We start from the raw sequence: 12,124 nt of genomic DNA on the forward strand, positions 1-12,124 counted from the left end.
ATAAATGAGTACACCCCCTCTGAATAAATATAAAAGATGTATTTTCTTAATGATCACTAATATAATTCATGGAAAGGTGGCAAAATTTAAACATATTAAACATATACTTAATAAAAACAGCAAAATATATGCCAATATTTTCTGTAAGATAAGTAAATTAGCCAATTGTGTTTAAATTGTCAGGAAATTACTTGTCTTTAAGTAAGTAATTTCAAGTAATTTCAGGTTCAATGTACTTACCTGTTGATCAAAAATAGCCTTAAACCTATACACTTTTTTTTTTTGTTTGTTTTATTTAGTAACTTTCAGGAGGGTGTACACATTTTTGCAACACAACATTTTATCACTTTGATAAGAAAATCTTATTTTGCTGAATAATTTTGGCATTCTTCTTTGGTAATTGATCAAGCAGGCTTGTTGGAACAACCCTAACATGTCTTCCAAGTAAAGAGTAATTGCTGAATTTGTTAAGTTTTAGAGGGGGTGTACTCATTTATGCTGTATTTATATATATATCTCTTATGCTAGGGCTGGGCAATTTTTTGAATGTACTGTTTTGCCACGATTTTATTTTTTAGAAATTGAGGAATCGCTATTTTGAATAGAAATATTACCAAACACTAGAATTAGACACTTTGACAATATGCCAATGATAACACAAAAAAGAAAAATACGATCCAACTGCACGTCGGTGCACGTGATTAACCGCTCATCATTCACACAGAATGCTTTGTGTTGACAAAGAAGCGACGCGGGCGGTGGAATAGGAAAATCATGCAAAAAGATGGGAGTGAGCTTCTTTTAACTTGAGAGCCGCGTTTTTAGACTGCCGTTTCATGCATGAGACTCTGCAAGAGACGCGTCCATGTTTACATAGAAAAACACTGGAAAAGCAGCGCAAGCGAATAAAAAACCTGTAAAGAACCACTACTGTATGTCTGATATTTCATATTTGCATCATGGTGACAGACTGAAAGCTGCTGTTCATTGTTTTTACAGAATATTTAGAGCTAATAATAGTCTACTGGTGTTATACCTTCTGTCATTTTGCATTTGAATAACCTTGACTTTTGAGATTTTTTTAAAGCATTTTCTTCGCATTATTTCTGAACATATAATATAAGACAAGTCTGTATAATTTGTAGGCTAGTTGTAGTTTTCTGCAAAGATATTTATCAAGTGACTTGTTTAACATTGACATCATGTTAACAACTTCATGTGTGGTGCACTTGGAATATAATTTTCTCTAACTAGAGGGTTAATAAAGAACAAGTTACTTGAATCGTGTTGTAGTTACATTTTCAAGTTGACTAGTTTTTGTAAAAAAAAGTAATTGTTTAAAAAAAAAAAAGAGAATCGGTCGTAAATCGAGATTTTAATTTTTTGCCGTATCGCCCAGCCCTAACTTATACTGATTTAAATATAAATTCTATGTCACTGTGATTGTCCTAGCAGGTTTGGGTGTATCATACCTGATGTTTCGGTTGCTCTGACTGTAAGCCCTTCACTTTTGACCTCTCTTGCTCCAGAGCTGTGTGTAATTGTGTCACCTGGAAAGGGGAGACACATTTTGGTACGCACAAAATATCACAGCAACACAACACTATGATTAAGGCCAAAGCTACTGTATTCAGTGAACGATTGGCTGTGTAGACACACACCTGTGAGGACAGCTCTTCTTTAATGTTCTGGAGCTCCTCCACCTGCAGCAGAATTTCAGCTTTGTCCTTCACTGAATATGAATAAAGTTGAATAAATAACAAGAATGAATGCTAGACTGCAGTATGTCAGGCTTGTATGATATTCTGCACTCACTCTCTCCCTGTTGAAGCATTTTAAGCAGCTGAGAGTTTCTGGCCTTCACTTCCTTATATCTTTCCTGAAAAAAAGACAACAATAATTAGTAAACACAAATATAATCTTAATCACACCAAAGTCTGAACTCTTAAATCACAGCGAGTTGTTAATTTAGTCAAAAACACATTCCAGCAGAACATCAAAACCATCACAACAGTTATTTATCACCTTAATAATCCAAAATTAGCCAAAATGTATTTCCTTATGACATTCTGACAAAATTAAAATCAGCCTTAATATTGCAATTAGAATCGACACTTAATTGATAATTTTCATGAATAGTTCATCACTGCAGTCGTAAATGTAAACACGGTTGTTTTTCAGTTAATTGTGCAGCCCCGTGACAGTTAAATGAAAAATATGCATTCATAAAATAATAATAATAATAATAATTAATTCAAAAAGAAATCTGATTTCTACTGCATATGCAAATGTTCATTAGAACTCTCATAAGAAACGATCTCTCCACATCACATCATCTTACCTCCCATTGTGAAATTGTCTTTTTCAACTTTATAATTTCCTGGTCTTTCTTTTCCAGTTCATATTTTAACTGCTCAGTTCTCACATCCTGGGAGTTTTAGGAAAGAAAACAAAAATAACAGTTGTGGTGTTACACTGAGCTGCATTCTACATTGCGGTACAACAGACTTGTACAAATTCTGCACCTTTTCTTGGGTATTTTTTCTTGTATCTGGCTCAAGAAGAGTGAATGAGCGAGTTTTCTGACCTGCTCCTGCTCTGAGGAGGTGTTGACCTCGTGGCCGGCACTGTTGCTGTACTGCTCTCTGCGCTTGTCACGCTGGACAATCCGGCTCACATCGTCCTCCAGCTGGTTGAAAAACTTGTCGTCACACAACGCTGGATTCACAGGCTTCGAAAGAAAAAACAGGAAGAAGAAATTGCAAGTCGAATGGTTCACTGCACACTTTCAGTCAGTATCCACTAAATAACATCACTGCAGTATCATCAGCATGTGCCACACTGTATGATGCTTTATCACAAGTGGAAATCATGAAGGGTTTTCAGATATTTTGATGCCAAGAGACCCCCTTCCTAAACTGTACAGAAAGCTGACTTTTTCATGTATAAATGCATGAATATCAGTCTTGTTATTGCTAATTAAAGCTAAAATATTACATCTACATCTATTCATTTAGCAGATGGCTTTAATCCAAAGCAACTTACAAATGAGGAATACAAGTGATTTATCATAAGGTATGCTAGCAATACAAAGTTTTAAACATTGTCCAAAATAGAACAAGTTAGAAAAAGGAGGGATATAATTACAGTAAAAGCGCAGAAAAATACGTTTTTTTTTAATGAAGTCAGCAGGATTTAGCCTAGTGCTCACGGTAGGGTTGTGCCAATAGACGATAGTATTGTGTATCGGCGATAGTCAGAGATATCGCCTGTGGCTGATGCCTTTGACAATAGCAAGATGATTATTATTATTAATATTAGGCTAATCCTAAATAATATTAGGGCTTATTTGTTCCATTATATTTATTTTTTCTGCGTTTTTACAGTGTTGCGCTTTGTAACCAATCACACACAATTATGTTGAGCTTATGAATGCAATGGCCAATCAGAGGCATTCAGATGAGTCATCGCTGAAACAGTTTTTGAGTTTTGTTGTTCAGTTGTTCGATGACTGAATTCAGCTCTCTCGCGAATTCTCACATCATAAACAACAAAGGCTGAACTCACAGGCTGACGATAGGACGATATGAAAATTGAGCATATTGCCCAACACTAGCTCACGGAAGTTTAAAAATCTAATTTTAATCTAAAGTTTGTATTAACAAAAAGTTGAAATAAGATAAAACAAATATTACATACAATAATTAGAAATGTTGCCTTGGCAAGTAAGATAAATAAAGTAAGTTTAAGCTAAGTTTAAATACTACTGCTAAATTACTAAACCTAAAACATTAATTTAATTTAAAAAACATGACAAAAGCACAAAATAAATACAAATAAAATAAAAATATACAAATAAAACCTAATTCTAAATATTAAAATAGTATATAAAGTAGGGCTGCCCCCTAATAGTCGACTAATCGTTAGTTGACCAGAAGAGGATTGGTCGACCAAAATTTTATTAGTTGCAGAAAAAAAAATCCCCAGGCGAAGTCACAGTCCGTGAAGGACAGATCGTTAACAGTTAGTCTATGGTAATACAGTACATCGGGCAGGACATCCAAACGTTAGCCTATCATTCATCGACCTCAAATATGGCTTATCATCTGAAATATGTAAGTATTAGCAACTGTACATGGCCGCTCAAATCTAATGTTATCCTACAGAAATGTTTTTGTGGAGAGTGGAAGCTGAACAGTAGCTCACTGCAGCCAGATGGAGGCGCTGGTGCGCTCACTTGCTCTTAAAATACTGTCATTTTTGGTCATAAGATAAAAATAATACATCTTTCAAATCTGTGAAGACTCTACGTTTATTTGTGTGCACTCACAATACCGTGCTTTTGTAAAATAATGAAAACAAACACGATGCACTTTCTGCCGTCTCGGCCTCTGTGAACTTGAGCGCGAAACTCTGTGTATATCTTTGCCTTACAGAAATTAAAAATTTATAGAGTGAAATGTCTACTTTCAAATGAACCAATTCAAATGGAAAACAAATTCTCAGATTATGTAATCCGTATGAAACATGCATACAGGCGCATGACTACTGCGGAGTCAGTGTCGCTGACTTCATCTCTTAAACCCGAAAACAAAGAAAGCTCTAGTTTATCAAATTATTAAAATTTTAATGCAGTCTCCTTACTGTTTTTCCCTGACACATTCATAATCATTACTTCTGCCGGTGCACTGTGGCAAGTTTTATGCGTGTGCTTGAGCACTTATTAAGCTATGTAGGCAATTAAAGGCTCATTATAATGATTTAAATGGTTTATTAATAAATGTGCGATTAGTAGACTAATGCTTCAAATGAACGACCAGAAAAATCCTTAGTCAAGGGCAGCCCTAATATAAAGAATACTAAATAAAACTTATTTATACTATGTAAGAAAAACATTTGATTTTTACAAAGACAACATGTTTCCAAAATTAAGATACATAAATTACAAATACAGGTGCATCTCAAAAAATTTGAATATCATGAAAAATGTCGTCTTCTTTTTTTTTTTTTGTAACTCATTTCAAAAAGTGAAACTTTCATATATTCTAGATTCATTACATGTAAAGCAAAACATTTCAAACGTTTTCCATCCGCCTCAAAGAGGGTAAGTCACAGAAGGTCATTACTGAAAGGGGTGGCTGTTCACAGAGTGCTGTATCAAAGCATATTAAATGCAAAGTTGACTGGAAGGAAGACATTTGGTAGGAAAAGGTGCACAAGGAACAGGGATGACTTCAAGCTTGAGAATACTGTCAAGCAAAGCCGATTCAAACACTTGGGAGAGCTTCACAAGGAGTGGACTGAAGCTGGAGTCAGTGCATCAAGAGTCACCACGCTCAGACGGTATTCAGGAAAAGGGCTACCAAGCCACTTCTGAAACAGAAACAATGTCAGAAGCATCTTACCTGGGCTAAGGAGAAAAAGAACTGGACTGCTCAGTGGTCCAAAGTCCTCTTTTCAGATAAAAGTAAATTTTGCATTTCATTTGGAAATCAAGGTCTAGAGTCTGGAGGAAGAGTGGAGAGACACAGAATCCAAGCTGCTTGAAGTCCAGTGTGACGTTTCTAATGTCAGTGATGATTTGGGGTGCCGTGACGTCTGCTGGTGTTGGTCCATTGTGTTTTATCAAGTCCAAAGTCAATGCAGCCATCCACCAGGAGATTTTGGAGCACTTTATGCTTCCATCTGCTGACAAGCTTTATGGAGATGCTGATTTCCTTTTCCAGCAGGACTTTAGCACCTGCCCACAGTGCCAAAACCACTTCCATGTGCTCTGCTGACCATGATATTACTGTGCTTGATTGGCCAGCCAACATGCCTGACCTGAACCCCATATGGAATCTATGGGATATTTTCAAGAGAAAGAAGAGAAACAGCCGATCCAACAATACAGACGAGCTGAAGGCTCAATAGTGCCTCATCAGCGCCACAAGGCTGATCGCTTCCATACCACACCTCACTGATGCTGGAGTTTGTGCTAAAGGAGCCCCGACCAAGTATTGAGCGCATAAATGAACATACTTTAAAGAATTTGAGCTTTTCTGTTTTTTTTTTTTTAATTGATCTTACAGGGTATATACAGGAATCATGGGAGTTAAATTTAATACCTTTTTAGACCTTTTTTAAGACTCTTTCCATACATTTTAAGACCTCATCGCCACTCCAAGTTTTAACCGGTTACATCGGCGACACTTTAACTTACATTTAATATATATTGATTGTAAGATAGCACAACTAAACAGACTTACTTTGTGATAACTTCTTATCAATACAACATAATTCAGAAGGTGGGGACGAAGCACAAGATAATTAATTGAGTGACTAACCAATGCAACCCAAGAAACAAGAATTAGACCAATAAACAAAACAACTGACAAAACTCATTGAGGAGGGAAAATAAAGCTCTCCGAGCTAAAGGGGCAATGAGTTCACACAGTATATTCAAAAGAAGTATTTGTCACATCAACTCTGATAACTGTCTGCAAACCATAGCTGTTTTGTGGAACACTTCTCATGACAAACATCTGACTGATCAGACAGGTTTAACTGTGATTACGGAGTGCTTGATTTGATGCAGACTTGACAGAGTGTCAGTACTGCACCTGATCGTGTCTGAATGATCATGGAAGGTAAAATAATGATCACAACTATTACATCATTTAAAAAAAAAACAGCCCAAAGTAGCGCAATTACCCTGTCCCAAATATAAAAATGTCATTTCCATCCCTAAAATACAAATTTTACAGTCACTGTTATGGACATTTATCATAAACACAGCTCAAATGCTTCCTACTAGTGTGGCCCAAAACATTCAGCAGTTTTATTACAGGTAGAATGCAAAATGTTTAGGTACAAGCATTTCAACCAAATGTAATTTATGCAATATTTCAAACCTTTAACCCACTGGGGAAAATCAACCCATGGCAACAGTTTAAAAGCAGCCCAATTTCGTGTAAAAAAACAACAACCGTGCATCCAACACGAGCTGCAGAAGTCAGATTTTACTAATCACAGGTCAAAAGTAAGGAGAGATAACTGACAAGATGTTGGAGGATTTGCTCCTCAACAGATCCTGAGCTCATTGAAAAATATCTTATATAGTAAGATGTGCTCCCTTTACACAGTGCGCGCTCGCGATCGCAAAATCAAAAGGGAACTGCGACAGCGAGCGCTCATTCAAAAGGAATTTAAATACCCCACATATTGATAGCGGCGCCCTGATGCGCTAAAATTATATACAATATTAGAATGTTTGCGGGAGCGGATGGGAGCATGCGGTAATGGTCAGAAATTCAGCGAGAGCGGGATCAACAAGCCCCGCGCTATCACGCAGCGAAAAAGTCAGTCAGTGAGCGCTGTAACAGATGACGTCAAATCTTGCGGGATTCCATAAATAAACTACACAGAACCCCATTATTCGGACAAATATACATAATGAAAAGATGATACAAAATGTAATACCTTGGAAAATGGCATTTAAGACTTTTTAATACTTTTTAAGGGCCTTGATTTCCTCTAAATTGATTTATCAACTTTTAATACATTTTAAGACCCCTCGGACACCCTGTCTTAGGAAACATTCTAATATTTTGAGATACTGGATTTTTGACTTTCATGAGCTGTTAGCTCTAATCATCAGAATTAAAACAAAAAAACTTTTGAAATGTTTTACTTCACATGTAATGACTCTAGAATATATGAAAGTTTCACTTTTTGAAATAAGTTACAAAAATACGTTTTTTAGAGATGCACCTTTCAGTTACTATACATCATTATATAATTATATTATAAATACTTTATATAATGATCATTAATGATTTATAACATCATTGTGCCAAAGACAAAGAAAGTTAATTAATAATCAAAATATTATCAGGAGGACATTTATTTTGTATTAAATTTGCAGTATCTTTTAGAACTCACAATTAGAATAATATAAGCTGTATAAACGTTTATATAATGCTTGAATGTTCATATTAATCACTCACCTCTCTGTCAGGCTTCTTGTTCAGCTGATCTGTAATAGAGACAGTCAGTTAGAACGGCAGAACAGTAACAGTGATTTGTCTTTAATGATAAGAAAGCAGCGTTCTCACCCACGCCACCCTCCTGCTGGAAGTCTTTAAGAGACACAGTCACTCGTTTGTCCTTCCCCTGCTGATTCTTCTTCCTGTCCTTCTTTCCTCCTGCTTTAGCTTTTGGTGACGCCGTCTCTGTTCTTTCAGCATCCTTGAGAGATTATAACATTACACATTAAAGAGCATGTACTGCCTAGCTGAAAAAGATACGAAAAAAAAAACACGAAAATGCAAAGCAAGCACTGAAAATAGTTGATATAGTAGTTACACAATCAACTGCAATCATTATATTACATTATACTACACAAGTATTACATACAGACCTCTTGACTTCTAACATCTCACTATAACCACAAGAGGGAGTAGTTACATTTGTCCCTACATTTTAAAGAGCTAGAAATGAACCTCCACAAGTATGAACATGAGGCACATTGATGCTTTGACAGTGTGGAGATATGAACAGCAGGCAGAAGCTCACTTAAAGCAAATGAACACCTATAATTTAAATTTCATTCTGTTCCTCAAACTATTGTTTGGCCTTAAGAAGAATTTTACTTAACTTACAGTAATTTATGCAATGTATTAACGTGTAATGTATTATAACGCATGTAATTTTATCATGTCCACCCCCACTCACTTTCATTGTATGCAGTTGCATTTCTGAGTTACTATTACCCAGTTCATTTAAACTATGCTATGTACACTACCATTCAAAAGTTTGAGGTCAGTGAGATTTTTTAATTTTAAAAGATGCTCCTAAAGGTTGCACTGATAAATACAAACATACACAATTGATTGTATATGAACATTGATTGTGTAATTGAACAATTTAAATAAATAAATAAATAAATATATATATATATATATATATATATATATATATAGGAGTCTGTGTGCATTGAATTTATTTAATACACGAGTTTCACAATTTGAGTTGAATTACTGAAATAAATGAACTTTTCCACGACATTCTAATTTATTGAGATGCACCTGTATTGTATGATATGAAAAATATAAAAAACAAAAAAAACATGAAATACATTTTTGAAAACTTCCTTTATAACTTAAATAGTTTGGTAATATATTTTATCTTGTATTGCTTTCTTTAATCTTAGGGGGGAAAAATGACAAATGATATATATATATATGCAGGACACTATAGTTCATTTATGTAAGTGAGGATAGCAAAATAAATTAAACTTTGACATATTATACCCAAAAACTCTTCATATAGTGGACTACCAGTAAAATTGATAAAACATTTGGGACCAAAATTATTCAGACACTTTGACCTGACCATGTTTTGCTTAAGTGTTTTAACAAAATTAAGCATTGCTTGGTAATTGGTTGGTTGACCTAAAGTAGTATTATCTAATTGTGTTCTTAAATTTAAGAGCTGACAGCTATTCAACCAAATTCATTACATACCTTTCTATCAAAGTTATCTGACATTATCAAGATTAATTTGTTCTGACAGTTTAACTCTGTGTTCTTGACATATTTTATTACCATTTTCTAAACTATAGCGAATAAACTGTAATAATGTGAGAAACACTGAAGGTGTCTGAAATTTTGGTTTGACTGTATATAGGCTCCTGGACTGGAGACTGGGTGCAAAGTATCTTAAAATATTAGATAATCTGACCTTTTTATGAGAAGATAAGGATAGTTCAGAAAAAAAGTAAACCTGAATGGTATGAATTAATAAATAATTAGTTTTTTTTTTCTTTTTTAGTAAATTAAAATATTTAAAACATTTGATTAAGATGTCATTACTTTTAACTTGATGGTTACACCACATGGCATTTTTTAGTGTCGTTAAATTTAATCTTCTCTTAGTATGGTACCTTTTTATGTTGCTCAAATTCCAGTTTACTGAGCATCAAGGCCTTCTCCAGATCCGCCTCATACAAGTCACTGGTCAGCTGGGACAAACACAAGCATGAAGATGTTTGCATAAAGCCGGTGAGAAATGGGCCGTGTGAAAGTCAATTCTGAGGTTTAGTGAGAAGGTTTACCTGTTCATCTCTCTGTTTCCACTCCTGCCAGCTCTCCTGGGGCTTGGAGCTGTGCTGGACCGCTGCCGGGTTGATCAGATCACTGGCTAAATCCTGCAGCGTGAGCGTGGAGGGAGGTGCTGTTGACTTCTGAGGGATCTTCTTAAAAGCAAGACTTCTGAGCTGCAGTGTGTAACGACAAACACTCTTTGTTAGTCATTTAGCTGATGCTTTACCCAAAACAGAACTACTACAACACACCACCCTCTGTGCCTGCAAGGATGTTATAAACATCAACTCTGATTCATCATCATTGCTAGCTCCAGAAACAAACATGGGGCCCAACTGCTTAGAAAGACAGGTAGGTACACAGAGCTCTAGACAGACAGACAGTTAACAATAGACAGAACGATACACAGAAAGACAAATATATAGATGACAAAATAAACAACTGAACAAAGATATACAGAACTAACAACTGAGAAACGACAGACAGACAGAATAGACAATAGACAGAATAGAATAGAAAACAGAATAGACAGAGAGATAGACAAACAAACAGACGAACGACATACAGAACAGATAGATAAGAGAATTAATGGATTTATAAAAGGACAGCTAGAATTAGACAGAATGACAGAGAGAACAAATGATAGATGATAGAATGAACAATAGAAAGATTGATAGATATGTAAAATGACAGAACACGGATGGATGGACAGACCGATAAGATAGATATAGATGACCGACCGACGGACGGACGGACGGACTGGACGGGACGGGACGGGACAGACAGACAGACAGACAGATAAAGATAGATAGATAGACAGATAAGATAGATAGACCGATAAGATAGATAGACCGATAAGATAGACAGACCGATAAGATAGATAGACCGATAAGATAGATAGACAGTAGGGCTGCACGATATATCGAAATTATCGAAATATCGCAAATGTAAATATCGCAATATGCATATCGCAAGGGCGTGCGATATCTGAATAATTTTAATAATAGGCTACTTAAATCAAAACGTTGCAAAAGGTCAAAGTTTTAGTTCGACGCATATAGCAGACAATTGCTTGACGTTAAAAAGAGTTAAGTGCAATAAGTTGCAGAAAACAACTCCTTGCTGTCTGACTCACACCTGAAGCGCGTGCACAAGCCGCATCTCGCGCAGCGTCTCTTCCGTTCTGCCGCACACATGCGTTTCAGACAGCGCGCGAACAGCGAGTTGATTCGCATCTTTCGCATCTCCTCCTTATGTTTAAACAGACACATACATACAAAATGATGTCAATAGTACCCGTCTCGACGATCATTCTCGTACACGCAGTCAGTTATGCTTTAAATGAATGTAAACAGCTGAGAAAGAAATCGGATGTGTATCATTATACTGGATCCGTGCAGTCGGATTTAAAGGGACAGCAGCCTATAAATACGTGCTGCTGAATATGTCACTAATGTTAATCAAACAACAAAACAGCTATAACAAAGATTAATCTAAATTTAATTCATACAGTGAACACTATGCAGTGTTATTTTACACTTAATTATTACATTTCTGTACCTGAATACTATAGACCGATAAGATAGATAGATAGATAGATAGAAATAGTCAGATTATAGATAGATAGATATAGATAGATAAGATAGATCGATAAGATAGACAGATAAGATAGATAGACAGATAGATAGATAGATATATAGATAAGATAGACCGATAAAATAGATAAGATAGATAGATAGATAGATAAGATAATATAGACCGATAAGATAGATAGATAGATAGATATAGTCAGATTATAGATAGATAGATAGATAGATAAGATAGACAGATAAGACAGATAGATAGATAGACAGATAGATAAGAGACCGATAAAATAGATAGATAGATAGATAAGATAGATAGATAGATAGATAGATAGATAAGATAGACCGATAAAATAGATAGATAAGATAGATAGATAGATAGACCGATAAGATAGATAGATAGATAGATAGAAATAGTCAGATTATAGATAGATAGATAGATAGATAGATAGATAA

General features: G+C 35.3%; 1 protein-coding gene across 2 annotated transcripts in view; it reads right to left on the minus strand.

The window, feature by feature from the left end:
• Window positions 1-12,124, minus strand: part of gkap1 (G kinase anchoring protein 1) — a 19,898-nt gene that overhangs the window by 3,391 nt on the left and 4,383 nt on the right. For both annotated transcript variants that reach the window (XM_016455106.1, XM_016455097.1), the window contains exons 3-11: window positions 10,097-10,258; window positions 9,926-10,003; window positions 8,097-8,229; window positions 7,989-8,017; window positions 2,588-2,731; window positions 2,342-2,428; window positions 1,816-1,879; window positions 1,662-1,732; window positions 1,473-1,550 (exon numbers count right to left, since the gene is read on the minus strand). In XM_016455106.1, the coding sequence (XP_016310592.1) occupies window positions 1,473-1,550; window positions 1,662-1,732; window positions 1,816-1,879; window positions 2,342-2,428; window positions 2,588-2,731; window positions 7,989-8,017; window positions 8,097-8,229; window positions 9,926-10,003; window positions 10,097-10,258 (846 nt within the window). The remainder of the gene's footprint in view (window positions 1-1,472; window positions 1,551-1,661; window positions 1,733-1,815; window positions 1,880-2,341; window positions 2,429-2,587; window positions 2,732-7,988; window positions 8,018-8,096; window positions 8,230-9,925; window positions 10,004-10,096; window positions 10,259-12,124) is intronic.

The sequence above is a fragment of the Sinocyclocheilus anshuiensis genome, unplaced genomic scaffold (assembly GCF_001515605.1).
Source record: "Sinocyclocheilus anshuiensis isolate Anshui unplaced genomic scaffold, SAMN03320099.WGS_v1.1 scaffold449, whole genome shotgun sequence".
NCBI classification, from domain to species: Eukaryota; Metazoa; Chordata; class Actinopteri; order Cypriniformes; family Cyprinidae; genus Sinocyclocheilus; species Sinocyclocheilus anshuiensis.